The 27,943-nt window shown below is 50.5% G+C and overlaps 1 protein-coding gene across 1 annotated transcript in view; it reads right to left on the minus strand.

Annotated features, from left to right (window-relative positions):
* Positions 1-1,508: 1,508 nt before the first annotated feature.
* fam189a2 (family with sequence similarity 189 member A2) overlaps positions 1,509-27,943 on the minus strand; it is a 114,379-nt gene continuing 87,944 nt past the window's right edge. Inside the window, 5 exon segments of the mRNA XM_072517400.1 lie at positions 1,509-2,329; positions 2,987-3,276; positions 9,304-9,463; positions 9,645-9,713; positions 13,428-13,557. Of these exon segments, the coding sequence (XP_072373501.1) occupies positions 2,120-2,329; positions 2,987-3,276; positions 9,304-9,463; positions 9,645-9,713; positions 13,428-13,557 (859 nt within the window). The 3' untranslated portion in view covers positions 1,509-2,119.

The following is a 27,943-nucleotide window of genomic DNA, read 5'->3' on the forward strand; positions in this document are numbered from 1 at the left end:
CTAAAACATTGAATATGTTCAAGAGGTGGCTGGATGGAGCGAATGGGATCAAAGGTTATGGGGGAGAAAGCAGGATTAAGCTATTGCGTTGGGTGATGAGCCATCATCGTGAAAAATGGCGGAGCAGGCTCGAAGGGCCAAAAGGCCTCCTCCTGTATCCATGTATGGTCAGGCCAGCCACCATTCTCTGCCCATCCCTACTCGCCCCCTTGAGCTGAGGGCCTTGGTATGAGCATTTCAGAGGGAGGTTAAGAGTCAACTATGGGTCTGGAGTGACGCGTAGGCCAGATCAGGTAAAGGCAGCAGTGAGATATGTTTATACAACCAATGATGGTAGTTTCATGGTTACCATAGAGACAATCAGATTTCTTACTGGAATTTAAATTCCACCAGCTGCCATAATGGGATTTGATTCCGTGTCCATAGAGGATTAGCCATGGACTCTGGGATAACATTATCACCAGGCCAACGTCTTTCCCTATGAAATGGAAGTGAAATCCCATTGCTACAGACAAATTGTTCTTGAGGTTCGGTTAAAGCAGAACGCTGTCTGTGTCATACAATATACGCAGCAATATGAACTAGTCTGTGGGGAATAATTTACACAGTGACGTTTGGAAACCTCATCCTTTCTCCGAGCTGTTGAGCCCCTGTGCTTTTCCAAGGTAAGAAATATCTTTCATTTATTCGTGACTCAGGATGATCCGAGACCCAGCCTGTTCAATATTTCCTGATGTTATCTCTGATAAACGCAAGAATGTGCATTTATATAGCACCTCTCATGACATCACCAATAAAGCAAAGTGCAAACAACCAATGGGCTGCAGCCACGGTTGTAGGAAATCTGTCAGTCTGCAGACAGCAAGTTCCCAACAACCGTGATGTTGGACCTGTGAAATCATTGCACCCGAGGAAGGAGCAGCGCTCCGAAAGCTAGTGATTCGAAACAAATATGTTGGACTTTAACCTGGTGATGGAAGACTTCTTACTGTTCTTCAGGATGGTAACAATGGGATCTTTTTTTCCCCATCCACCGATGTCTTGTTAGCGTTCCTGGGTCAGTCACGCCCACATTCCACAAAATCGTTATTACCGTTAGCTACCGTGTTTGGGAACCAGCAAAAGAAAAACCATATTTTACATCGCATTTCACGAGAGTGCACATTGGGCCCTGGCTTAACACCTCATCCAAAAGACGGCACTCTGACAGCGCAGCACTCACTCAGCGGGGCACCGGGAGTCTTAGCCCGGTCTCTTGAGTGGCTTCAATGGGGATTACCATTGAGGAGTGGTGGGAGCGATTCCCGCCACCTGCGAACGGGGCGCTAGATTCTCCATCCTTGCTAGTAGCGGGCCGGACTCGCAACGGAGAATCCAGCCCATTGTCAGGTGAAATCACACACTAATTTCAGTGTAAATCACACTCGTGTATAGTCCTCCATAGTAGATTGGTGGGGGATGCGTGTATTGTGCTGCTGTGCATTACACACCCTCAAATGGAACAGGAATAGTTGCAGGGTTTTATTTTTATATATAATCTATATTTTTCTCTATACATATATAACATTAAAGATTAGAAACCTACTAATTCATCTGTTAAACTTTAAACAAAACAGTGCTACAAAATGCAAAGGACATGTCATTCAGAGCAATAAAAGAAACCGAGGAAAACGTCAGTGTTAAAACCGTCCTCATGTGACTACCTTGTCTGACCTGGCAAGTCCTCATTTCCTGATTTAAATAAAGTGCCCTTTGACAAGATTAGACCTAAGGAATAGGTGCAGAGAATTAAATTTCTCTTTGATGAACACGGGCAGTTAGAGAGTCATCAGGATTATTGGCTTACCAGAGGCATGAAATGCTTTTTAAACAGCATGGCGTTTCACAATCTAAAGGACAAATGTCATCATTTCTCATTGAAGTAAGTGCATTTTTCCACTGAATCTCCTAAATTATGTTTGCATACTCCAGCACGTTAGGTATATTTTCTAAGTCAGTCTTTCGATTTCCTCGTATTGCACTCCCACTCTTCGACTTATTCCCTCTGACGCATTGTTAGTTGCTGGTGTTTTGAAGCTGTGTCCTGGCTCAAAACGCACTCTCGAAATGTCCTGCGTGTCTAAAGCACAGTCTCTTGTAGCACGCCGATCAGGCTGTGCGGCCTCTCCTGGTGGCTTTTGTCCTGGTTGCTTCGGTCGCCCATCTCCGACTCGGCATTGGCAAATGTGCTCAGGTCTCCGCAGCTCTGCAGGTGCAGTAGTCGTGCGTGGCCTTGCCTCGGAGACGTCTGCCTGCTCAAGGTGCTGTGCTCGGAGCTGCCAGTGATCGCCTATCCGAAAAGAGAAAAACACAGATAAAGCCTTTCTGGTTGTGCTGCGCTCGACATGGGTTCAAATCTCACCATGGCAGCTTGTGGAATTTAAACTCAATTATATCTCAGTGATGGCGACCATGAAACAATTGTCGTAAAATCCCATCTGGTTCACTAATGTCCTTTAGGGGAGGAAATCTGCCGTCCTTACCCCGGTCTGACCTACATGTGACACCAGACCCACAGCAATGTGGTCGACTCTTAACTGCCCTCGGAAATGGCCGAGCAAGACACTCGGTTCAAGGGCAATTAGGGATGGGGAACAAATGCTGGCCCAGCCCAGCGACGCCCGCATTCCATGAAAGAAACAAATTCACTGTCAGCTGCCTTGTTTGGGATCCATCACAAGAATATCTTGCACACAAACCTTGCCGTCCAAAAGACGGCACCTGTGGCAGTACTGCACCAGGGGCGTCAGCCAAGAGTTTGGGCTTGAGTTCCTGCAGTGAGACTTGCTGGCTAACTCTCTGTTTCTCCCTCAAACCCTCCCTCAAAATCTAACCAAGGTACACTGTGCACCTGAGCCCTCCTTGTCCCAATAGACCCTCCAGTGGGCCAGATACACTAACACCACACACAGAGAAACGTAACACCCTTGCAATGAGTGCCGCTCACCTGATCGAGTATGTTGGCGCTTGCCACTGCCTCCTCCATGTGTTCCTCATCAGATTGCAACACTGATCGAATATTTTCCACCAGCTCCTGCACCTCGGGGGTCATTGTGCACGACGAGTGCTCCAAGAAGCTGGCAACCAATAACTTGGTGTCTCTGTAGCTGCTGTAATCCACCAGCGACCTGGGCCTCGACCTGGGGGCTCCCGACCTGTGACCCTTTCGCAAGGTCACGACCTGCACCTCTGGCCTTTCGTCCGTTTGTGTGGCCGCTTCGCAGCTGACCACTAATTCTGAGCAGAACAGAAATAATTCAATGAGACTGTTACTCAATGAACACAGTGCAAAAGAAGGGGTTGAAATTATTGGGGCGCTGGAAGGGCGGGACAGATCAGATTGGGCATATTACACAGGGAAAGGGGGGGGGCAGGACAGGAATTGGGGAGAATCCAGATCCATTATGTTTGTACCCCATGCATCAGCATTCTAAACATGACTGGGGGGGGACGATAGGGTTGCCAACCCTCCTCCAGGATTACCCTGGAGTTTCCATGAATTGTGGATGAATCTCCAGGACACTAAAAACCCAGTCGCATTACGAAGGCTGTTCACTTGGCCAATTGGTGGGGGAAGGCTGAGCATCATGAAGATTGACAAGCCGGGCAGCCAATGGCAGGAGTGAGGGCGGAGCAGTTGGAAGCAGGTGATCATGAGATGAAACTTCCAGGAACACAGTCCTCCACCTATGTGCCCCTCCCCTCCACCCCAACCCAGCTTTTGAGACATATATATATATATATTTTTTTTTAAATTTAGAGTATCCAATTCATTTTTTCCAATTAAGGGGCAATTTTAGCGTGGCCAATCCACCTACCCTGCAAACACGGGGAGAAAGTTGCCTCACAGCGCCGAGGTCCCAGGTTCGATCCAGGGTAGGTGGATTGGCCACGCTAAATTGCCCCCTAATTGGAAAAAATGAATTGGGCACTCAAAATTTTTAAAAAAAACACGGGGAGAATGTGCAAACTCCACACGGACAGTGACCCAGAGCCGGGATCGAACCTGGGACCTCGGCGCCGTGAGGCTGCAGGGCTAACCCACTGTGCCACCGTGCTGCCTGTCAAGACATATATATAGGCATATACTGCTGAATGTACTTGTGTTGGGACCAGCACAGAGGCTAGTCTCACTGGGAGTGGCCGTGTGTTTAGAGGCCCAGGAGAGGTCAAAGGTTGTCCGTCCTGGAATCTTGTGTTTTACAGTACAAAGGCCCATCCTATCCTAATCTCATTTTCCGGCACTTGGTTCGTACCCTTGTATGCTATGGCATTTCAAGTGTTCATCTAAAATGTTTCTTAAATGTTGTCATCTGAGAGTACCTTTAAGAAGTGGGTGTTTATAAATGGGTGTGTATATAAATATCTGTAGTGAGAGTACCTTTAAGAAATGGGTGTTCACTACTGCAGTGATGTCAGAGAGTGGGTGGAGCTGGGCTTTCTGTCAGCTTTTTACTTTCGTTTTTGAGCAGGCTGCAGGGTGTGTTTTAGTTTCGTTTTCAGTGTTGGAGCTGAAGCCAGCCCAAGCAGGTGCACTGCTGTTCTCTCTGCCATCAAAAGACTATCTCTTGATCATTTGGTGAATTTAGAATTATAAATGTTGGCAGTAGTGAATGTAAACCTAATGTGCTTCTGTTAAAAGGTGTTTTTAAGTCGTATGGATGTTAAAAGGAAACTTAAAGGATTACTTAGTGTTGTACTCTTTGGGGGTTGTAGATGTTCACTGTATGTTTTAAAAAGTTTAACTTGAGTTCATGGAATAAACATTATTTTGCTTTAAAAAATACTTTTCCATTTCTGCTGTACTCCTGTAGAGTGGGCCGGTGTGCTCCCCATACCACAATCTAGTAATGTTGTGGGTCAGGTGAACTCCATGATACACTTTGGGATTCTCTAAACCCTGGCCCATAACAATGTTGAGGGTTCCCGCTTCTAACACTCTTTCAGGCAGCGAGTTCCAGATTCCCACCCCCCCTCTGGGTGAAAAAGCCTTTCTGGAGTCCCCTCGAAACTCCTGCTCCTTACCTTCAATCTGTGCCCCGTGGTTACTGTCCAAGGAAAACAGGGGTTATTGACCCAAAATGACCTGATCGACAGGGATTAACCTAAATGAGAGACAATCTGATTGTGTGGGGGGGGGTGGAGTCAAAGTCAATCTCCCGCCCGCAAAGCACCTCAGGCTGCCTCACTCAGAGCAGCAAACCTCTTGATGGGATTTGTAAAATCTGCGCCTAAAGGTAAGGGGTGGGGGGAGGGGGGGGGGATGGGGGGGGGGGGGGGGGGTTTGCTGCCCCATTGATCAAGATTAGACCTGTCCCAACCGATTGAACATCGGACAACAACAAATTAGTTCCATAATGCTTCTACCAGGTAAACTATGCAAAGCCCCTCACAAGTGCGTTATCAAGCATAGTTTAATACCCAACCACATAAGGAAGTGTTGGGACAGATTCTGTGAAGTATATTATGAAGAAGGATAGAGAGGTGGAGAGGGATTAAGGAGGGAATTATGGTGCTTAAAGCTGAAGTACAGTGAGCAGTGGTGGGTAATTCGGCGGGGGCGGGGAATCAGGCCGCGCCGGTTGGCGGGGCCCCCCCGCTGGATTCTCCGGCCCGGATGGGCCGAAGCCCTGCCGATAAATTGCCTGTCCCGCCGGCGTGGATTAAACCACCTTTTGAACGGCGGGACAAGGCGTCGTGGGCGGGCTCCGGGGTCCTGGGGGGGGCGCGGGGCGATCTGGCCCCGGGGGGTGCCCCCACGGTGGCCTGGCCTTGCGATCGGGGCCCACCGAACCGCGGGCGGGCCTGTGCCGTGGGGGCACTCTTTCCCTTCCCCCTCCGCCACGGTCTCCACCATGGCGGAGGCGGAAGAGACTCCCTCCACTGCGCATGCGTGGGAAACTGTCAGCAGCCGCTGACACTCCCGCGCATGCGCCGCCCGGGGATGTCATTTCCGCGCCAGCTGGCGGGGGCAAACAAAGGACGTTTCCGCCAGCTGGCAGGGCGGAAATTCCTCCGGCGTCGGCCTAGCCCCTCAATGTTGGGGCTCGGCCCCCAAAGATGCGGAGCATTCCGCACCTTTGGGGCTGCGCGATGCCCGTCTGATTGGCGCCGTTTTGGGAGAATTTCACCCAGAAGTGAGAAGTTTCAATCTGAGGCATTGCCGGACCTAATGTAGGTCAGCGATCTCAGGGAAGGGGCGAATGGGACTTGGTGCAAGTCAGGACTGGGGCAACATCTCTGCAGCAGGTCTCTGGGGGTCAGGGTAGAGCAGGGTCTCAAGTTACTCATGAATTTTCAGTGGTTGACCTTTTGGGGAAAACCAGCAAATGGTGGCATTACAAATATTAATCCTCATAACTCCTGCAGGGAAATAAAGGAACTCGAAACTGAGGCTCACGCATAAAATGAAAGTATATTTTATTAATGAAATACACCAAAGTAATTTCAAGGTCGTAACCTAATCTCAGGTTTCAAATAACCTCCCGAGTATTCGTTTCCTGGTTTCTAACCTGAGCTGAACATCTTGATCAGATTAGCAGCTTGTGATCACTTGTGGACAACCATCATTCTGGGCCTAAACTAGAAGATCAGTGTCTCACATCGAACCAAGCTGCTTCCAATCTCGCTGTCTAATTCAACAATTAGCGAACTTCCAGCCCCGTATTCTCTCCATCGTCCCTTCCCCTTCTGCTTCAGCTCATCCACTCCCCAAACTCTTTGCCTTTGTGAATTCAAGACCTCGATTTGCCCAACGCTGTCCTAGCCAGCCTCCTATCTTCCACTCTGTGTCCCCCACCCAACTGGCCTGTGTTGATGTTTATGCGTCACGAGCTTCCTCTTACCCCTCTTCAACTCACCCCATCAGCCTCTCCTATTCGTTACTCCCTCATGTATCTATTTACCCAGTTTAATGATTCGGAGAACACCTAGCTTCCCCTTAAATGTCTCGATACAATTCTGGAACTTTACCTATACTGTTCCTGACCTCCCCATTCCAATTCTCAGGGCGCGATGCTCTCGCCACGCTGCGCCCGAAAGGCAGCTCGCCACGGCACTGCGTGCCCGATATAAGCCAGGAGACTCTGCTCCGGGATCTACCCGACTCACAACACCTTGTGAGATCGACCACGCTTTGGCGAGGCGTTGCGAATGTAGACCCCGCCCACTAATGGGCGGGATCACCGCTTGGCAAATGTGCGTTTTAAAGCGAGGCAGCTAGTCTCACTCTAATGTGCAGATTCCCGAGATACCCGAGGCTTTAGGATTCATCCCCTTCGCCTCAGAGACCTCGGGAGAGTGGCGTCAGCACTGCCCCCCCCCCCCTCTCTCCCCCCGCCACAAACGGGGAGCTGACGGAAGCGCACTCGTGGGGGTCTCCAGGGGATTGGAGGCCCCCAGCTGTATGCCTTTTTGGGCAGGGTAGTACCTTGGCACTGCTGGTGCCATGTGGGCACCCAGGCAGTGCCACCTGGGTGCCAGTCAGCATTGCCAAGGGGCCCAGGTGAGTCACGTTGTATAGACATGTCCCTCAGCATTGTGAAGCGAGGTAACATGCAGCTAAAACCGCTCACTCGGGGACTTTGTTCCCATTTAGTTGAATCGATCCCTCGATCTATGGTCACAATCTGGAACGCAAGCAGACTGAATAGTAACTTTCAAAAGGATATACAACTGAAAAAGAGAACTCGGCAGTGCAACGGGGGAAAGGCAATGGGATTAATTCGACAGTGTGTTCAATCAGTGATGGGCTAACTGTTTCCTTCTATGCAGCCTGATTCTTTGATTCTAGACACAAAGCTCTTCACCAGGAGCTCATGTTTCCCAAAAAGTAAATCAATCTCCAGTTAACAGAGGGGGAAAAGTGAAAATCAGAAGCCGCCGCAGTCGCAATGAAGCAAAAATTAACCAAAACATTGTGAAGTTTTGCCTCTCTGTGTGGAGAGGTTGTGAAACGTGAGGGGCCAGGATGAACAATCTGCCGTTGTATGAAAATAACACGCGACAGGCCATTTCAAGCAAAAGCAGAATAAGTGGCCTGTGGCACAACAGGCCAGCACCTTAAATTTACAGTACGGAAACAGGCCCAAAAGGCCTGCTGGAGTTAATGCTCCCCCTAGGCCTCCTCCCACCCTTCTTCATCTCCCCCCTATCAACATATCTTTCCACTCCTTTCTCCCTCGTGTTTATCCAACTTCTCCTTAACTGTAGCTACGCCATTTACCTCAACTCCTCCCTGTGATAGTGAGTCCCACATTCTCATCACTTTCTAAATAAAGACATCCTCCTGAACTCCCTGGTGCATTTATTAGCTTCTACGGATGAGCCCCTCATTCTGGCCCTGTCCTCAAGTGGAAATTCTCTCTCTGTGTCTACCCTATCGAACCCCTTTCATAATTTTAAGGGCCTCAATCAGGTCAGCCCTCAGTCTTCTCTTTCCTGGAGAAAAGAACCCCGGCCTGTTCAGTCTGTCCTGATAACCATCACCACATGCTTCTGTTTTCCTTTCTTGTAAATGTTTTCGTATCAAGTCTCTGGGGCAGGATTCTCCCGCACATGGCGGGATGGGCGGCACCGGCACAAGAACGGCGCGAACCACTCCGGCGTCGGGCCACCCGGAATTGCGAAGGGCCGCCGTGGTCCCGCGCATGCGCAAAACCGCCGGCGTGTTCCTGCGCATGCGAAGGGGGGTTCCTCTCCGCGCCGAACCATCGCGGAGCCCTACAGAGGCCGGCGCGGAGGGTAAGAGTGCCCCCACGGCACAGGCCCGCCCGCAGATCGATGGGCCCCCGATCGAGGGCCAGGCCACTGTGGCCCCCCCCCCCCCCCCGGGGCCGGATCCCCCCATGCCCCCCCCCCACCCCAAGGACCCCGCTAGACGGCCAACAAGTCAGGTCCCGCCGTCATGGACCATGTCCATTTAACGTCGGCGGGACTGGCCGAAAACGGGCGGCAGCTCGGCCCATCGGGGCCCGGAGAATTGGCGGGGGAGGGGGGGGGGGGCCTGTCAATGGCCACCGACCGGCGTGGGTCGATCCCCGATCCTGCCCGAAAACCGGCACCGGAGAATTCGGCAGCCAGCGTCGGAGAGGCGGGACGGGATTAACGCGGCGCCACTGGCGATTCTCCGATCCGTCGAGGGGTCGGAGGATCCCGCCCTGGTGTCACTTTCTAACAGGAGAGGCCAGATCTGTTCACAATACTCGAGGTGTGATCTGACCGGCAACGTTTTGAAGCACAAGGAACTGCCCTTTGTCATGTTACCTTCTATAACGAGTTCTTGGAGCAGTGGGGTCACTGTTTGATCCCCACAGACCCAGTCTGCTGGACTTCCTGCATTCTGTTTCAGGATTCCTGCTCCTGGGAGGGTGTACGACGCAGAGTTGCAGTGTGTCGCTGAGAGAGCCACTCGGGGGATTGTTATCTGCAAAGTAACGCAGGAAATAGTCACCGTATGCACCTAATGCAGTCACCCCCGACACAATTGCCATAACCTGGTCTCTCCCTCGGAATCAAAAGGCCATGGGTTCAAGGTCCACTCCAGAGACTTGCGAACAAGGGTGACCCTGACAGGGCAGAACTATGCGCTATTACCACTGCCTTACCATCAGATGTTGCACATGATGTTCTTTCAGACGCTCCATCATGACCTCTGCGACCTGCAAGCTTGAAACCTGGCAACACAAAACTGTCAAGTTGAAATACAATATGTTCACAGTCACCTGCAATTGCAAAGAGGCATTTTAAAATCGCAGCAGGTTTTCACACTTTTCGCACATTGAAAAGGACATAAGCGGTGTCAGCTGTGAGTGGCGTTAGCATATTGAGTTCAGAAGGTTGGCGTTTTGAATCATACTCCAGAGACTGGAGTAGGTAATGCAGGCTGACACTCCCGGTACAGTACTGAGGGAGTGCTGCACGGTCCGAGGTACTGTCTTTCAGGCAAGTCTTTAAACTGAGGCCCCATCAGCCCTCTCGAAGGTGGTGCAAAGTCCCCACGGCCAATATGAGGGGAGCAGTGGAGTTTCACTCGCTGTCCAATGCTAATCCCTCACTCAACATCCTGAGAGCAAAACAATATATTTTTTTCGTGGGACCTTGCTGAATGGCATGGCCTCCTTCTACACTGTAGTGATCCTATGCTCACGCTCCTCCTCCAGTTGTTGCTACCTCACAGGTGGGGGGTAGAAATTGTGGCCTGGATGTTGGATGTACCCATGTCCCACTTGGAATGGCCGCCAAATCATCCAATATAGAGTGTACAGTCTGTGCCTGGAGTGCGCCTCCCACCATCTTGTTGTTGGTATCTGAAGAGCCTGCCTGGTAGGCCGGAATATAATCCTGCAGCTTTCCTCACCTCCTTCCAAATGCCACGGTCCCACCTCCCTCCCACTGGTCACCCCACATGTCCATCCTCGCAGCTCATAGCTTTCCCTTGACCAATCAGAACATGAGCAGGCACTTCACTATCCAATCGGATGATTCTTGCCTCTTGGCCCGTTTATTTCCACCTCTAACATTTGTGCAGCAAAAGATGTGATAGATTTTTCTTCCACCTTGTTGTTCCCAGCGGCGTTCTTGGTCTGCAGTTCCACGGCGATCATGGAAGGCCGTCAACGTTACTGTGAGAGACCCACACAGTCTTTGCCTTTCCACCTCCCCCACCTCTTCGTCCCACTCTCCCTTACCTTTCCTGCATTACCTCCCCATTCCTCTCCCCTCATTCACACCCACTTCCCCAGTTCCCCCTCCCCCCACTCTTGACCCCCCCCATTCCCCCACCCATACTTCCCCTCCCCCCCGAGTTCCATTCACCCATTCCACGCCACGCAATTCCTGCATCCCTCCCCTCCATTCCCCGCTCCTCCACTTCCCATTCGCCACTTCCACTCCCCTGAATTCCCTCTACACTCTCCACCCCCCAGAGTCTGCCCCTCCCACACTTCTCCTCTGCCCCGCTTACTCCTTCCCCGTGTCACTAAGGAATGCAAGCCCCTGTGCAAAGCTATGAGAGACAGCACGGGGAAGTGGGTGAAGCAAAAGTGAGATTATTAACGTTTTGATAATTACTGTTCTCATCTGTCATCACATCAAGATTAGTAGAGGGGGGGGGGGGGGGGGGCTGGGGTCGGCACCGCATGGATCAGCGAGCTAAGGTTCCAGACAATACGGCAGGAAGCCTGTGTGTGGCCTTGACTGATCCCGCAGCGATTCACAAGCATTTCCTACTGGGGGAGTTCACTGAAGTCACACAAAAAGGAAAAACTCCGGCTCAGCGGAAAATGACTGTGCAAAGAAAGAAGGAGCATCCTTCGACCAATGCAGTATTGTTAAAGTGTTGTCATGGTTTTCATAGAATTTACAGTGCAGAATGAGGCCATTCGGCCCATCAAGTCTGCACCGGCTCTTGGAAAGAGCACCCTACCCAAGGTCAACACCTCCCCACCCTATCCCCATAACCCAGTAACCCCACCCAACACTAAGGGCATATTCGGACACTAAGGGCAATTTATCATGGCCAATCCACCTAACCTGTACATCTTTGGACTGTGGGAGGAAACCGGAGCACCTGGAGGAAACCCACGCAGACACGGGGAGGATGTGCAGACTCCGCACAGACAGTGACCCAAGCCGTAATCGAACCTGGGACCCTGGAGCTGTGAAGCAATTGTGCTATACACAGTGCTACTGTGCTGCCCTTAAGAACAAATTAATCTGCACGATATCATTCTACCGTAATCCATGTACCTATCCAATAGCCGCTTGAAGGTCCCTAATGTTTCCGACTCAACTACTTCCACAGCCCCCTTGCCCCTCCCTGTCTCTGTAACCTCCTCCAGCCCCACAACCCTCCTTCCTAGTGCCCTCTTCTAAGTTTGGCCTCTTCAGCAACCTCAGTTTCCATCACACCATCCTTTGTGGGCGGCACGGCAGCACAGTGGTTAGCACTGTTGCTTCACAGCGCCGGGGTCCCAGGTTCAATTCCCGGCTTGGGTCACTGTCTGTGGGGAGTCTGCACGTTCTCCCCGTGTCTGCGTGGGTTTCCTCCGGGTGCTCTGGTTTCCTCCCACAAGTCCTGAAAGACGTGCTTGTTAGGTGAATTGGACATTCTGAATTCTCCCTCTGTGTACCCGAACAGGTGCCGGAATGTGGCGACAAGGGGATTTTCACAGTAACTTCATTGCAGTGTTAATGTAAGCCTACTTGTGACAATAGTAAAGATTATTGCTATTAATACCTGCCAAGGCCCTAAGACATGGAATTATCTCTCTCCGCCTCTCCTGTTTTAAGATGCTCCTTAAAGACCAAGGCTGCCCTAATATCTCGGTCACAGTTTCAGTTTGATAACTGCTCCTGTGAAGAACCTTGCTGCGTTAGTCATTGTGCGGCGCCATTAAAGCAGCAAGGTGTGCTGTTGGAAGAGTGAGTCTGATCGGAAATTGTCTTCATTTCCTCGGTTTTGTTTTTCGAGATCTAAATATGCCCCTATTCATTTGCGAGGACGCTCACTCTATTAAGCACAATCATTCCAATTAAAGTGACTTCGCGTAAGTAGATAATCCATCTCTGTCTTCGCAGTGCAAATAACATATTTCTCAGCTTGCTGGTGGAATTCAGCCAATGTTAATATTAAACTCTAAATATTCCCAGAAAGCTGGCCCAGTAGTGTCAACATAAATCAGTGCTCCTAGGAAAAGTGGATATTTGACTTAATTCCTCTCAAATTACCTCAGATTCTGTACTCTCCGCTTTATGGCAACTGCATAACTGGTGTTAACAACACTCCCACAAACAGCCACATTGGAAATCTTCAATTCCACTCTGATCAGAATGTTCAACACGTATGTTCAAAGAGGTTCTTGACTTAACATGAGAGTATGCTAAGGCAGCAGGGTAGCACAGTGGTTAGCACCGTGGCTTCACAGCGCCAGGGTCCCAGGCTCGATTCCCGGCTTGGGTCACTGTCTGTGCGGAGTCTGCCACGTTCTCCCCGTGTCTGCGTGGGTTTCCTCCGGGTGCTCCGGTTTCCTCCCACAAGTCCCGAAAGACGTGCTTGTTAGGTGAATTGGACATTCTGAATTCTCCCTCTGTGTACCCGAACAGGTGCCGGAATGTGGTGACTAGGGGATTTTCACAGTAACGTCATTGCAGTGTTAATGTAAGCTTACTTGTGACAGTAAAAATTACTATTGATAGGTTTATTTTGGGGAGGGGGTGCTTCCATTGAGGAGGGGCAGGGGGGGAGTTCCCTGGGGGTCTGTGAGGGATGCGGGGGGGTGAGTTCCCTGGGGGTCTGTGAGGGGTGCGGGGGGGGGGGGGGGGGGGGGTGAGTTCCCTGGGTGGGGGTGTTGTTCCGTGCCCAATGGGGAGAGAGTGTGTTTACTGACCTGCCCGTCACTCTGGTCGCCCACCACAGCTTCGTATGGGGGAGGGGGTTCCACTGGACAAAACACTTCAATCCCTTTCATTCTGGTGCCATAAATGTGAGTCAGGGGGATGACATCATTGCTAAGAATCCTGAAACAACAAGAACATTTAGTCTTCGACCAACTCACTACTCACTAGTAAGTGAACAAGACAACTGGACAGGGCAGTTGTAGGATTATTGAGATATTTTATCTCTTGTTACATGAATTGGGGACCGTTATATACGCCTGTATCAATGCTGTAGAAGAAACCCTTTAAGCAATAGTAATCTGGATGTGTAAATTGAAATAAAGATCAACGAATATTTGCAAGATTTATTTGTTAACGATTCAGAATGCAATGCGCACATTGGCCAAAAATAACATGACCATCCCCAGTTGATATCTCCTTACTGACAAGGCATGTTTGAAAGTCCCCAGCACAGCCTGAGTACCCGTCCACTGGCAAATTTTATCCTCCCCGTTCGATACTTATTCATCCAATTTCAGCCTCCAATGCCTCCATTTTAAAACTCTCCTCCTTATTTTCAGTTCGCTCCATGGCCTCGCCCCCTCCAGCCCCCAAAACCCTCCAAGCTCTCTGCAGCCCTGCTAGCCAGGCCTCTTCCGCATTCCCAATCTTAATCACCCCATTTAGGCAGTTGTGCTTTCAGACTCCCGATCTTAAGCTCAGCAATCCACCCCCCCCCCTTATTAAACATCTCCACATCTCTCTCCACCTGTAAAACGCTCCTTAAAACCTACATCACTGGCCAAGCATTTGGTCATCTGTCCTAATAACTCCTTACGTGGCTCAACCATATCAAATTTTGCAGTTAAAGCTCCGGTGAAGCATCTTGGAATGTTTTGCGACTATAAAGAGGCTATATAAATGCAAGTGATTGTTGCTATTCTGTTAGCAGCCACGTTTGGTCTCCTTATCTAAGAAAGGATGTACTTTGCAGTGAGGGAGTGCAGGGAAGGTTCACCAGATTGACTCCTGGGGTGGCAGGGTTGTCGTATGAGGAGAGATTGGGTCGACAGAGCCTGTATTCCCTGGAGTTTAGAAGAATGAGAGAGGATCTAATTGAAACGTATAAAATTCTGACAAGGCCCGATGGACTTCATGCAGGGATGTAATTTCCTCTGGCTGAGTGGTCTGGAACAAGGGGTTACGAGGAAACATAGAAAATAGGAGCAGCAGGCCATTCGGCCCTTCGAGCCTGCTCCGCCATTCATTATGATCATGGCTGATCATCCAACTCCGTAAGCTGTTCCCATTTCCCCCCTCATATCCCCAAGTGCTATGTCTAACTCCTTCTCGAAAACATATAGGGCGCGATCGCACCAAAAATAAAAGTCCTTTCTGGGCGGGAACCGAGAGGTTGTTCCCGGCGCTAAAAGCGGTTGGAACAATTCCGCTATCCAACAGCACTCTACTTGTTTTTGGTGGTCGAGCAGGGACACTCCTCACCCCCCCCCCCCGCCCCTCCCCCCCACCCCACCCGTCCCAACCCCCACTGTTTGTGGGGATCAGTACTGAACACCACTCACCGAAAGTCTCTGAGGCGAAGGGGTTAGATCACAAAGCTTCGGGCCGAATGACCTCCTTCTGCACTGTATGTTCTATGTATGTTCTATGTTCCAGATCAGGCCAGTGCATATCAGAGTGAGACGAGCTATTCACTCTAGTATGCAGATTTGCCAAATAGTGATCCTGCCCACAATGGGCTAGATCCAGATCGCGAAGGTGTGGCGGACCGGGTAAATCCCGGAAGAGGCCTTTCCCTCCGTCTACCTGCCGGATCGCGCTCCGGTTCAGGTGGGACGTGGCCAGTAGATCGCGTCCACAGATTTCGCTTTCTGTGGTAGCGAATTCCACAGACTCATCCCCCTCTGCATGAAGAAATCCCTCCCAATCTGAGTCCTAAATGGTCTATCCCGTGTCCTCAGACTGTGACCCCCTGGTTCTGGACTCGTCTGCCATCGGGAACATCCTTCCTGCATCTGCCCTGCCTGGTCCTGTTAGAATTTTATAGGTTTCTATGTGACCCCCCCCCCCCCCCCCCCCACCCCCCCTCATTCTTCTGAACTGCAGTGAATATAATCCTGATCGACTCAATCTCTCCTCATTTGTCAGTCCCACCATCCCAGGAATCAGTCTGGTAAACTCTCGCTGCGCTCCCTCCGCAGCAAGAACATCCTCCCTCAGATAAGGACACCAAAACTGCTCACAATAGTCCAGGTGTGACCTCACCAAGGCCCTGTGTAACTGCAGGGAGAATCCCTGCTCCTGTACTCGAATCCTCTCGCAATGAAGGCCAGCATATCACTTGCACGCTTTACTGCCTGTTGTACCGAGCATGCTTACTTACCTTCAGTGATTGGCATACAAGAACACCCAGGTTTCATTGCATATTCCCCTCTCTTAATCTATAGCCATTGAAATAATAATCTGCCTTCCTGTTTTTGCTACCAAAGTGGACAACCGCACATCTATCCATGTTGGCACAGTGGTTAGCACTGCTGCCTCACAGCACCAGGGTCCCAGGTTCGATTCCCCGCTGGGTCACTGTCTGTGCGGAGTCTGCACGTTCTCCCCGTGTCTGCGTGGGTTTCCTCCGGGTGCTCCGGTTTCCTCCCACAGTCCAAAGCTGTGGAGGTGAGGTGGGCTGGCCATGATAAATTGCCCCTTAGTGTAGAAAGACGTGCAGGTTTGATGCAAACGATTTGTTCTCCGGGATTATTCCCCTCTGTTCCCAGGATATTGGAGATCCCCAAAGCAGCATTCCTTGGAATCCAGCATGTGGTCAGTGCTGGTTGGTCTGGATCTGCTGAGCCCTGGCAGATCAGTTCTGGGGGGGGGGGGGGGGCACGGCGGCTTGGAGCTTGTTGGGCTGGTGGTGTTAAAAGGATGATCGAAACATTCGAGCCACCCCAAGTCGCTGCCACGACCAGGCCGGATCCCACCCACCCTGCTAGACTCCTCCCAACCCAAACCACCCACACTTCTCAGAGAAGAGAGTGCTACCTCTGCTCCCTGGTGGCCGGGTTTGGGGTTTACACCTGTGCGGCAGAACAGTGTGGATGCACAGGCTCCGAAAGTTAAATCCGGAGAAATCCCGTGTTCCGGGAAGCGCAGACCTGGGGCACCTGACCACCACCGTCATCTTATATTCCTGACCCCGGTTTTGGTCTTCCCCACGAGTGGAATTATTTTCCCTATATCTCTACCCCATCCAATATTATTTCAAAAAGATCTCGATCGGGTTAGCCCTCAACCTTCTCTTTTCTACAGAAAAGAGCCCCAAGCATGTTCAATGTTTCCTGATACAGTTTAATCTCTCAGTTCTGGTATCATCCTTGTATGTGCTTTGATATAGGGCCCTCGGCCTGTTTCCTCCCCTGACCCCCCCAACCATGAGATTCTGACCAGTTTTTAATCCGATAGAAGCTACATGGGCAACCTGTCGAAATTTCCATCCCACACATTCCACTGGGATTTCCGAGGCCAAATTGACAAATATGTGACTAAGTGGGATGCATGAGATTACATTTTCCGATGGGGAGCGGGCGCCACATGATGCGGGCGCGGGAATAACAGCTTTTTAAAACTAAATTTAGAGTACCTTGCCAATAAAAAGATTTCAGAAAAAAAAAGAGTCCCCAATATTTTGTTTTCCAATTAAGGGGCAATTTAGCGTGGCCAATCCATCTAACCAGCACATCTTTGGGTTGTGGGGGCGAAACTCGCGCAGACACGGGGAGAATGTGCAAACTCCACACGGACAGTGACCCAGGGCCGGGATTCGAACCAGGGTCTTCAGCGCCGTAGTTCCCAGTGCTAACCACTGCGCCACTGTGCTGCCTTGGAATAGTAGCTTTTCCCCGTGACACTCGCTTTATAATCCGTCTTTTACCCTCTTTGCCCGGCATACATGCGCCTAATCGGAAAGTAAATATTTGGTAGCATGCCCCTGGAAGACTTTGGGATAAGTGTTGGAGGGAAAATGCCGAGAAACGTGAAGAAACCCAGCGATAAAATGGTGCAGTCGGATTCGGCTGGGGTGGAGCGGCCTTTTCAACATGGCGACTTGAACCTCGTGCGGACTCGCGGGCCGGCGCTCGCTGAGGCGCTGAAAATGGTGACCACGAACATTATCCGAGTCACAGGTCAGAGGCGTGCTGACAGAACGCGCGAGTGCTCCGAGGCCGAGCGGAGGAATACTAATAAGAGGGCTTGATGAATGAAACGGAGAAAAGAATCCCCAACATTGAAAATCTTCCGCTGAGGAGGACTTCCGGGTGTGGCGATGACCAGCTGAGTCGCACGTTTCGGCAGCTCCCTGTGAAACGGACTTTTGGGCTCTTGATAGGAGCCCCAACGGCAATTTTGACGGCTAAAAACACTGTGCGGTAAACCAGAAGGGAATCCCCCCTGGATACGGATGGAAAAAGGAGGAGAGAGTGGCCAGATTGCAGTGGATCCTTTAGAACAGCGGCAAGGAAGGCAAGCAAAAACCAAGATGGCGTCGGAAGGTGGCAGTTTAACATGGGGCCCTGAACAACAAGAGTTCTTGAAATGCTGTGTGGAAGAGATCAAAAAGGAAATGAAGAAAGAGCTGTTGGCCCCGATACTACAGGCGATCGAAGGGCTAAAGGAGGAACAAAAGACCCAGGAGCGGGAGCTTCGGGTCGTGAAGGCAAAGGCAGCCGAGAATGAGGACGATATACAGGGCCTGGTGGTGAAGACGGAGACGCAGGAGGCACATCAGAAACGATGTGTGGAAACGTTGGAGGCACTGGAAAACAACGCAAGGAGGAACAACCTGAGGATTCTTGGTCTTCCTGAAGGTGTGGAGGGAGCGGACGTCGGGGCATATGTGAGCACGATGCTGCACTCGTTAATGGGAGCGGAGGCCCCGGCGGGTCCGTTGGAGGTGGAGGGAGCATACCGAGTGATGGCGCGAGGACCGAGAGCAGGAGAAATTCCCAGAGCCATAGTGGTGAGATTCCTCCGTTTTAAGGATAGAGAAATGGTCCTTAGATGGGCGAAGAAAACTCGGAGCAGTAAATGGGAGAACGCGGTGATCCGCGTTTATCAAGACTGGAGTGCGGAGGTGGCGAGAAGGAGGGCGAGCTTTAATCGGGCCAAGGCGGTGCTTCATAAAAAGAAGATAAAATTTGGAATGCTGCAACCGGCAAGACTGTGGGTCACATATCGAGGGAGGCACCACTACTTTGAGACGGCGGATGAAGCGTGGACTTTTATTGTGGAAGAAAAACTGGAATGAGCGGGTTATTAAAAAGAACGTTCGAACAAAGTGGTGGGGCGAATGTGGGGGGCAAAGAGGGGTTTTATGTACTAATCCTGCGATGTGGTAACTTTTCTCTCTCCCACAGGTGGTGATGGGGGGAGGAGGGGAGGTGGAGGAGATGGGGCGTTGGCCATTAGGGGCGGGGCCAAGGGAGAAGCGCGGGCTTGGTTCCCGCGCTATGATAATCATGGCGGGAATAGAGAAGCAGGAAGGAGGGGCGTCGCACGGTGCGAGCCGAGGTCACGGGGGGAAGCCGAGGTCAGCCAGAGTTTGCTGACTTCTGGGAGCAACATGGGGGGAGTAATTATGCTAGCGGGGGATCTAGCGGGGGGGGTGGGAGGGGGGAATTACTGGGTTGCTGCTGCTGGGGAGAGGGGGGAGCTGGTATGGGAGAGGATGGGCGGGGGGCACCGCCTGGGGGAGATACTGCTGCGTGGGAACCGGGTGAGGAGCTGGAAAAAGGTGATGGCTAATCGACAAGGGGGGGGGTAGGAAGCCCCCCAACTCGGCTGATCACGTGGAACGTGAGAGGGCTGAACGGGCCGATAAAGAGGGCACGGGTACTCGCACACCTTAAGAAACTTAAGGCAGATGTGGTTATGTTACAGGAAACGCACCTGAAACTGATAGACCAGGTTAGGCTACGCAAAGGATGGGTGGGGCAGGTGTTCCATTCGGGGCTAGATGCGAAAAACAGGGGGGTGGCTATATTAGTGGGGAAGCGGGTAATGTTCGAGGCAAAGACTATAGTGGCGGATAACGGGGGCAGATACGTGATGGTGAGTGGCAAACTACAGGGGGAGACGGTGGTTTTGGTAAACGTATATGCCCCGAACTGGGATGATGCCAATTTTATGAGGCGGATGCTAGGATGCATTCCGGACCTAGAGATGGGAAAGCTGATAATGGGGGGAGATTTTAATACGGTGTTGGAACCAGGGCTGGATAGGTCGAAGTCCAGGACTGGAAGGAGGCCGGCAGCAGCCAAGGTACTTAAAGATTTTATGGAGCAGATGGGAGGTGTAGACCCGTGGAGATTTAGCAGACCTAGGAGTAAGGAGTTCTCGTTTTTCTCCTATGTCCATAAAGTCTACTCGCGAATAGACTTTTTTGTGCTGGGTAGGGCATTGATCCCGAAGGTGAGGGGAACGGAGTATACGGCTATAGCCATTTCGGATCACGCTCCACACTGGGTGGACTTGGAGATAGGGGAGGAAACAGGAGGGCGCCCACCCTGGAGAATGGACATGGGACTAATGGCAGATGAGGGGGTGTGTCTAAGGGTGAGGGGGTGCATTGAAAAGTACTTGGAACTCAATGATAATGGGGAGGTCCAGGTGGGAGTGGTCTGGGAGGCGTTGAAGGCGGTGGTTAGAGGGGAGCTGATATCAATAAGGGCACATAAAGGGAAGCAGGAGAGTAAGGAATGGGAGCGGTTGCTGCAAGAACTTTTGAGGGGGGACAGACAATATGCGGAAGCACCGGAGGAGGGACTGTACAGGGAAAGGCAAAGGCTACATGTAGAATTTGACTTGCTGACTACAGGCACTGCAGAGGCACAATGGAGGAAGGCACAGGGTGTACAGTACGAATATGGGGAGAAGGCGAGCAGGTTGCTGGCACACCAATTGAGGAAAAGGGGAGCAGCGAGGGAAATAGGGGGAGTGAGGGATGAGGAAGGAGAGATGGAGCGGGGAGCGGAGAGAGTGAATGGAGTGTTCAAGACATTTTATAAAAAATTATATGAAGCTCAACCCCCGGATGGGAGGGAGCGAATGATGGGCTTCTTGGATCGGCTGGAATTTCCCAAGGTGGAAGAGCAGGAAAGGGTGGGACTGGGAGCACAGATCGAGGTAGAAGAAGTGGTGAAAGGAATTAGGAGCATGCAGGCGGGAAAGGCCCCGGGACCGGATGGATTCCCAGTCGAATTCTATAGAAAATATGTGGACTTGCTCGCCCCGGTACTGACGAGGACCTTTAATGAGGCAAAGGAAAGGGGACAACTGCCCCCGACTATGTCTGAAGCAACGATATCGCTTCTCTTAAAGAAGGAAAAGGACCCGCTACAATGCGGGTCCTATAGACCTATTTCCCTCCTAAATGTAGATGCCAAGGTCCTGGCCAAGGTAATGGCAATGAGAATAGAGGAATGTGTCCCGGGGGTGGTCCACGAGGACCAAACTGGGTTTGTGAAGGGGAGACAGCTGAACACGAATATACGGAGGTTGTTAGGGGTAATGATGATGGCCCCACCAGAGGGAGAAACGGAGATAGTAGTGGCGATGGATGCCGAGAAAGCATTTGATAGAGTGGAGTGGGATTATTTGTGGGAGGTGTTGAGGAGATTTGGTTTTGGAGAGGGGTATGTTAGATGGGTGCAGCTGTTGTATAGGGCCCCAGTGGTGAGCGTGGTCACGAATGCACGGGGATCTGCATATTTTCGGCTCCATAGAGGGACAAGGCAGGGATGTCCTCTGTCCCCATTATTGTTTGCACTGGCGATTGAGCCCCTGGCGATAGCGTTGAGGGGTTCCAAGAAGTGGAGGGGAGTACTTAGGGGAGGAGAAGAGCACCGGGTATCTTTGTATGCGGACGATTTGCTACTATACGTGGCCGACCCGGCGGAGGGGATGCCAGAAATAATGCGGATACTTGGGGAGTTTGGGGATTTTTCAGGGTATAAATTGAACATGGGGAAAAGTGAGTTGTTTGTGGTGCATCCAGGGGAGCAGAGTAGAGAAATAGAGGACCTACCATTGAGGAAGGTAACAAGGGACTTTCGTTACCTGGGGATCCAGATAGCTAAGAATTGGGGCACATTGCATAGGTTAAATTTAACGCGGTTGGTGGAACAGATGGAGGAGGATTTCAAGAGATGGGATATGGTATCCCTGTCAATGGCAGGGAGGGTGCAGGCGGTTAAGATGGTGGTCCTCCCGAGATTCCTCTTTGTGTTTCAGTGCCTCCCGGTGGTGATCACGAAGGCTTTTTTTAAAAGGATTGAAAAGAGCATCATGGGTTTTGTGTGGGCCGGGAAGACCCCGAGAGTGAGGAAGGGATTCTTACAGCGTAGCAGGGATAGTGGGGGGCTGGCACTACCGAGCCTAAGTGAGTATTATTGGGCCGCTAATATTTCAATGGTGAGTAAGTGGATGGGAGAGGAGGAGGGAGCGGCGTGGAAGAGATTAGAGAGGGCGTCCTGTAGGGGGACTAGCCTACAGGCTATGGTGACAGCCCCATTGCCGTTCTCACCGAGGAACTACACCACAAGCCCGGTGGTGGTGGCTACACTGAAGATTTGGGGACAGTGGAGACGGCATAGGGGAAAGACTGGAGCCTTGGGGGGGTCCCAGATAAGAAACAACCATAGGTTTGCCCCGGGGGGAATGGATGGGGGATATGGAATGTGGCAAAGAGCAGGAATAACGCAACTGAAAGATCTGTTTGTGGATGGGAAGTTCGCGAGTCTGGGAGCGCTGACCGAGAAATATGGGTTGCCCCAAGGGAATGCATTCAGGTATATGCAACTGAGGGCTTTTGCGAAGCAACAGGTGAGGGAATTCCCGCAGCTCCCGACACAAGAGGTGCAGGACAGAGTGATCTCAAAGACATGGGTGGGGGATGGTAAGGTGTCAGATATATATAGGGAAATGAGGGACGAAGGGGAGACTATGGTAGATGAACTAAAAGGGAAATGGGAAGAAGAGCTGGGGGAGGAGATCGAGGAGGGGCTGTGGGCAGATGCCCTAAGCAGGGTAAACTCGTCGTCCTCGTGTGCCAGGCTAAGCCTGATTCAGTTTAAGGTATTACACAGGGCACATATGACTGGAGCACGGCTCAGTAAATTTTTTGGGGTGGAGGACAGGTGTGCGAGGTGCTCGAGAAGCCAAGCCCCCGGGGGTGGAGACCTGGATAAATGACATGGCGGGGTTTATAAAGCTAGAGCGGATTAAGTTCGTCCTAAGGGGGTCGGCTCAAGGGTTCACCAGGCGGTGGCAACCGTTCGTCGAATACCTCGCAGAAAGATAGACGGAATGGGAAAAAGAAGGCAGCAGCAGCAGCCCAGGATCGGGGGGGGAGGGGTGGGGGGGGGGGGGGGGGGGAGGGGTGGGGGGGGGGAGGAGGAGGAACCAGAAGGACTCTCAGGGTTGTTAATATATACTGTATAGTATGTATAGGTCGTTGCTACAGATAATTATATATTGGACTGTTAAATTATATTTTTGGAGAGTGTTACTTGTGACAAGGCAGTTGCCAATTAGGGCTAGTTTTCATTTTTGTTATTTATTATTTATTCATTTTTTTGTTTATAAAATAGGTCATTGTTATTTGTGTTGTTGTAATATTGTGTAAAGGATGCACAATGTACTGTGTTGGTTGACCAAAAATTTTCAATAAAATATTTAATAAAAAAAAAAGAAAATCTTCCGCTGAGGTTCGTATTTTATCCTTTTATCCTGGGTGGCACGTCAGAAATCCTGGAAAATTTGGAAGACCGAGGTCGGAGAAATGACATCTGGGTGGTTGGCCTGCCAGAAGGAACGGCTCCTGTAACGTATCTGAGAGGTGGCTGCCACGTGTTGTTAAGCTGGATGTGAAGGCCGGGCATTTCAAATTAGAAAGAGGGCACCCGTATCCTGAGGCCTAGAATCATTCACTTCCATAATTGCAAAGATTACCAGAGTCCTGGAGACAGCGAGGCACGGTGGGACCTGGCTGTAAGGGGCGGGGGGGGGGGGGGGGGAGAGAGAGAATTTCCAGGACATTTCGGCCGCACTGCTTCCATCTTGTGGGAGAGCTGCAAGGTCTATGCTAATGCGTTGGTCATTTCTTATACAACCAACAAGTGGCGGAGGCCATTGGGAGGACCAGTGCCTGCTGGAGATGGGCTTGGCCGAGGTCGAGGAGAGGTCAAGGAGAACCCCTTACAAGCAATTGCTGAAGGAGATTAATGTATCTAGGTTGACTCCCGGTTCTTTATTGGTACAGCAGGCCGAGAGAAGTCTAAGGTTCCCAAAGCAAAAACTGGACGAGTTTGGGAATAAGCCAAGTTTTTTGACTAAGAAGAGGGCAGGCTCTAGGGCTAGTCCTCCTGTGTGGAACCCAGGGGCGGTAGGAGGTTAATGAAAACTGAGGAGATCAACAGGGCATTTAGGGATTTCTATGCTGAATTATATGTCTGGTCAATCCGGTAAAATGGCAGTGTGCATGGATCCCTCCGTCTCATCCCCCAAACTCCCTGTGGTTTTGGAGGAGCAGCACTTAGTCCTCAGAGCTCCTATCTGTAAAAATGAAATGGCTGTGGCCATTAAGGAGCTTCAGCTGGGTAAGGTCCAGGAATAGGTTCAGAAAGGGTAGGCTTTCCATTGATAATATTGGACGGTTATTGAATGTGATCCAGGCTTTCCAGAAGCGGGAACTAGATAATCTCTTTGGATGCGGAGAAAGCCTTTGATCGGGTGGAGTGGAATTATCTGGTGTACACACTGCTGGGATTTGGGTTGGGTGAGGAATATATTAAATGGTTCAGGTGCTGTATCAGCCGTCTTTGGTGCCACAGTGGTTAGCACTGCTGCGTCACAGAGCCAGTGACCAGGGTTCAATTCCAGCCTCTGGTGACTGTTCTCCCCGTGTGTGCGTGGGTTTCCTCCGGGTGCTCCGGTTTCCTCCCACAGTCCAAAGATGTGCAGGTTAGGTGGGGTCACGGGGATAGGCAAGGGGTGCGTGCTTAGGCAGGGTGTTCTTTCAGAGGGTGGTGCAGACTCGAAGGGGCCGAATGGCCTCCTTCAGCACTGTAGGGATTCTATGGTACTCACAAATGGTCTTCGGTCCGAGAACTGTCTTGCAGAGAGGGACTAGGCAGGGGTATCCCCTGCCCCCCCCCTTGCTGTTTGCATTGGCCATAGAGTTGCTTGCGGAGGCTATTAGGAGGCAACCGGGCTGGGTTATGGGGAGAGGCAGCATAAGAATACGCTTTATGTGGACGATGCGCTGCTGTTTTGTGTCGAAGCTGGATGTCTGAGTTCTCGCTATTATTGATGTGGTGGGGAGGTTTAGTGCCTTCTCTGGTTATAAGATTAATTTTTCAAGGAGAGTTGAGGGGCAAATCTCACTCCCCTTTGCCGATCCCCTTTTTAGGCGGTGCCCGTTGGGGTTTAAGTACCTGGGTGTTCCAATCACCCCTTCTTATAGATAGCTGTATGGGGCTAACCATCCATGGTCGATTGCTTCTATTCGATGGAATATGACCTGTTGGTCTTCCTTGTCGATCGCGTGGCTGGACAGGATTGCCTAGATTAAAATGAATGTGTTGCCTAGATTGCTATACACTTTACAATGTTGCCAATCTTGTTCTCAACTGGAGCATTAAAGGAGATTAATGGAATGATCAGTTTGTTTATCTGGAATAAGAGGAAGCTTCGTCTGAAGTTTGCCACGCTGCAACTCCCAGGTTCCAAGGTGGCGTCTGTGTGCCCCGAATATTAGACTGTACCAACTGGCCTTTAGGCTTACGAGGAATTGAGTTAGAAAGGACGCTGCCTCCATTTGACTCGGTAGTGAAGCAGACACTTGGTTTGCTCTCTGTAGGTCCTGTTATTTTATGGGGATTTTAGGTCAGGTTCTGTGAGAGGTGCGAGAATCCTATTATTATTGTTACTCTTAGAGCGTGGAGAATGGTCTGTCAACTGGAAGGGAGGTCTAAACTGATTTCCACTCTTTCTCCCATCCAGGGCAACCCTAACACGTCTTGTAGACCGTGGATTCGATACTTGGAGAGAGTGAGGCATTTGTGGGATGGGAAATATGTTCAGTGATGCTTCCTGATCATCTTTCGAGCAGCTTATGCCAACAATCAACACCCTGGGGGTTACCATTGATCAGAAACTGAACTGGACTAGCCATATTAATACTGTGGGTACCAGGGAAGGTCAAAGGCTAGAAATCCTATGGCGATTAACTCACCTCCGGACCCCCCCAAAGCCTGTCCACAATCTACAAGGCACAAGTCAGGAGTGTGATGGAACACTCTCCACTTGCCTGGATGAGTGCAGCTCCAACAACACTCAAGAAGCTCAACACCATCCAGGACACAGCAGCTCGCTTGATTTCTCCTTCCACAAACATTCAAACCCTCCACCACTGACGAACATTGGCAGCCGTGTGTACCAGCTGCAAGATGCACTGCAGCAACTCACCAAGGTTCCTTAGACAGCACCTTCCAAACCCATGACCACTACCATCTAGAAGGACAAGAGCAGCAGATACCTGGGAACCCCACCACCAGGGGTTCCCCTCCAAGTCACTCACCACCCTGACTTGGAAATATATTGGCCGTTCCTTCACTGCCGCTGGGTCAAAATTCAGGAACTCACTCCCTAACAACACATTGGGTGTACCTGCACCTGAATGACTGCATCGGTTCTAGAAGGCAGCTCACCACCACCTTCTGAAGGGTAACTGGGGATGGGCAATAAACACTGACCTAACCAGCGATGCTCACATCCCGTAAATGAATAAATAAAACAAAATTAAATTCTGAGACACTCTTCTTTTTAAATATCTGCAACTCAGAGACTTTATCCTGAATAAGATATCCCTTTGTCTTAACTCCTCTATTTTCCTGGTGAAAAAGAACCTGATTTCTGCAGAGCACAAACAAATGATTAGCAAGTTCTACGATACCTTTAAAAAAAAAATTTAGAGTGCCCAATTCATTTTTTCCAATTAAGGGGCAATTTAGCGTGGCCAATCCACCTAGCCTGCACATCTTTGGGTTGTGGGGGCGAAACCCACGCAAACACGGGGAGAATGTGCAAACTCCACACGGACAGTGACCCAGGGCCGGGATCGAACTTGGGACCTCGGTGCCATGAGGCAGCAGTGCTAACCACTGCACCACCATGTTGCCCTCTATGATACCATTTGTGCTAGATCCTGTGTTCATACAGTGGGCACCTTGCAGTCTTGGGAAAAACAACTAGTAATTGACATTGATAAGGAGATATAATAATAATATAATATAATAATCGCTTATTGTCACAAGTAGGCTTTAATGAGGTTATTGTGAAAAGCCCCTAGTTGCCACATTCCGGCGCCTGTTCGGGGAGGCCGACACGGGAATTGAATCCGGGCTGCTGGTCTTGTTCTGCATTACAAGCCAGCTGTTTAGCCCACTGTGCTAAACCAGCTCCTATACCAGATATGGGATAGTATTTGGGATTATGCCAATAAAACTTCGGTTTGCAATAGAATGAAGGAAACTCAATTTACGATATTGCACCATTTGCATATCTCACCTAGTCTGAGGCACAAGTTTGACCCTGCTTTCATCACCAATGTGCCTAAAGTACCTGGTAGTCGAGGGTGATTAGTTACACTGCATATGGACCTGTGTCAAGATTCAATCCTGTTGGTCTGGTATAGTTAGGGAGCTCGAGGGACTATTTGACGGAGCCTTAGATCTTTTTTAAAAATAAATTTAGAGTACCCAATTAATTTTTTTACAATTAAGGGGCAATTTAGCGTGGCCAATCCACCTAGCCTGCACATCTTTGTGTTGTGGGGGCAAAACCCACGCAGACACCGGGAGAATGTGCAAACTCCACACGGACAGTGACCCAGAGCCGGGATCGAACCTGGCACCTCGGCGCCGTGAGGCAGCAGTGCTAACCACTGCGCCACCGTGCTGCCCCAACAGAGCCTTAGATCTTAATCCTTTGTTCTTAATCTTGGGTATTCCAGATAGGAGAATTATTGGCTGTACACTAGGGGCTTTTCACGGTAACTTCATTGCAGTGTTAATGTAAACCTACTTGTGACAATAAAGATTATTATTATTATTAACTTTTACAGTTCATAAAAATATCATCTGCTTCTGTATCAGCGACAAGTATCCTTTGATTCAATACTGGCATGAATTAGTCATGCACTGTATTCCTATGGAATTCCTAGTGTCTATGATCCATTCTAAGTCTGATACATTTTACAAAGAGTGGGGCCCCTATCTCAAATTTATAGGCTCCACCTTGTCTGACCTGCTACTGTCAGGTTTCCCTTGAGCCAAATTCCAAGTCTTGTTCTCGCTGTACATTAAGGTGTGCGGCATGAGATATTATCCTATCTTATTTATATGGCCTTATTCTTTTTCCTCCCACCAGTTGTTTTTTTTCCTGATTGATC

Source organism: Scyliorhinus torazame, chromosome 9 (genome assembly GCF_047496885.1).
Source record: "Scyliorhinus torazame isolate Kashiwa2021f chromosome 9, sScyTor2.1, whole genome shotgun sequence".
In the NCBI taxonomy this organism is placed as follows: domain Eukaryota; kingdom Metazoa; phylum Chordata; class Chondrichthyes; order Carcharhiniformes; family Scyliorhinidae; genus Scyliorhinus; species Scyliorhinus torazame.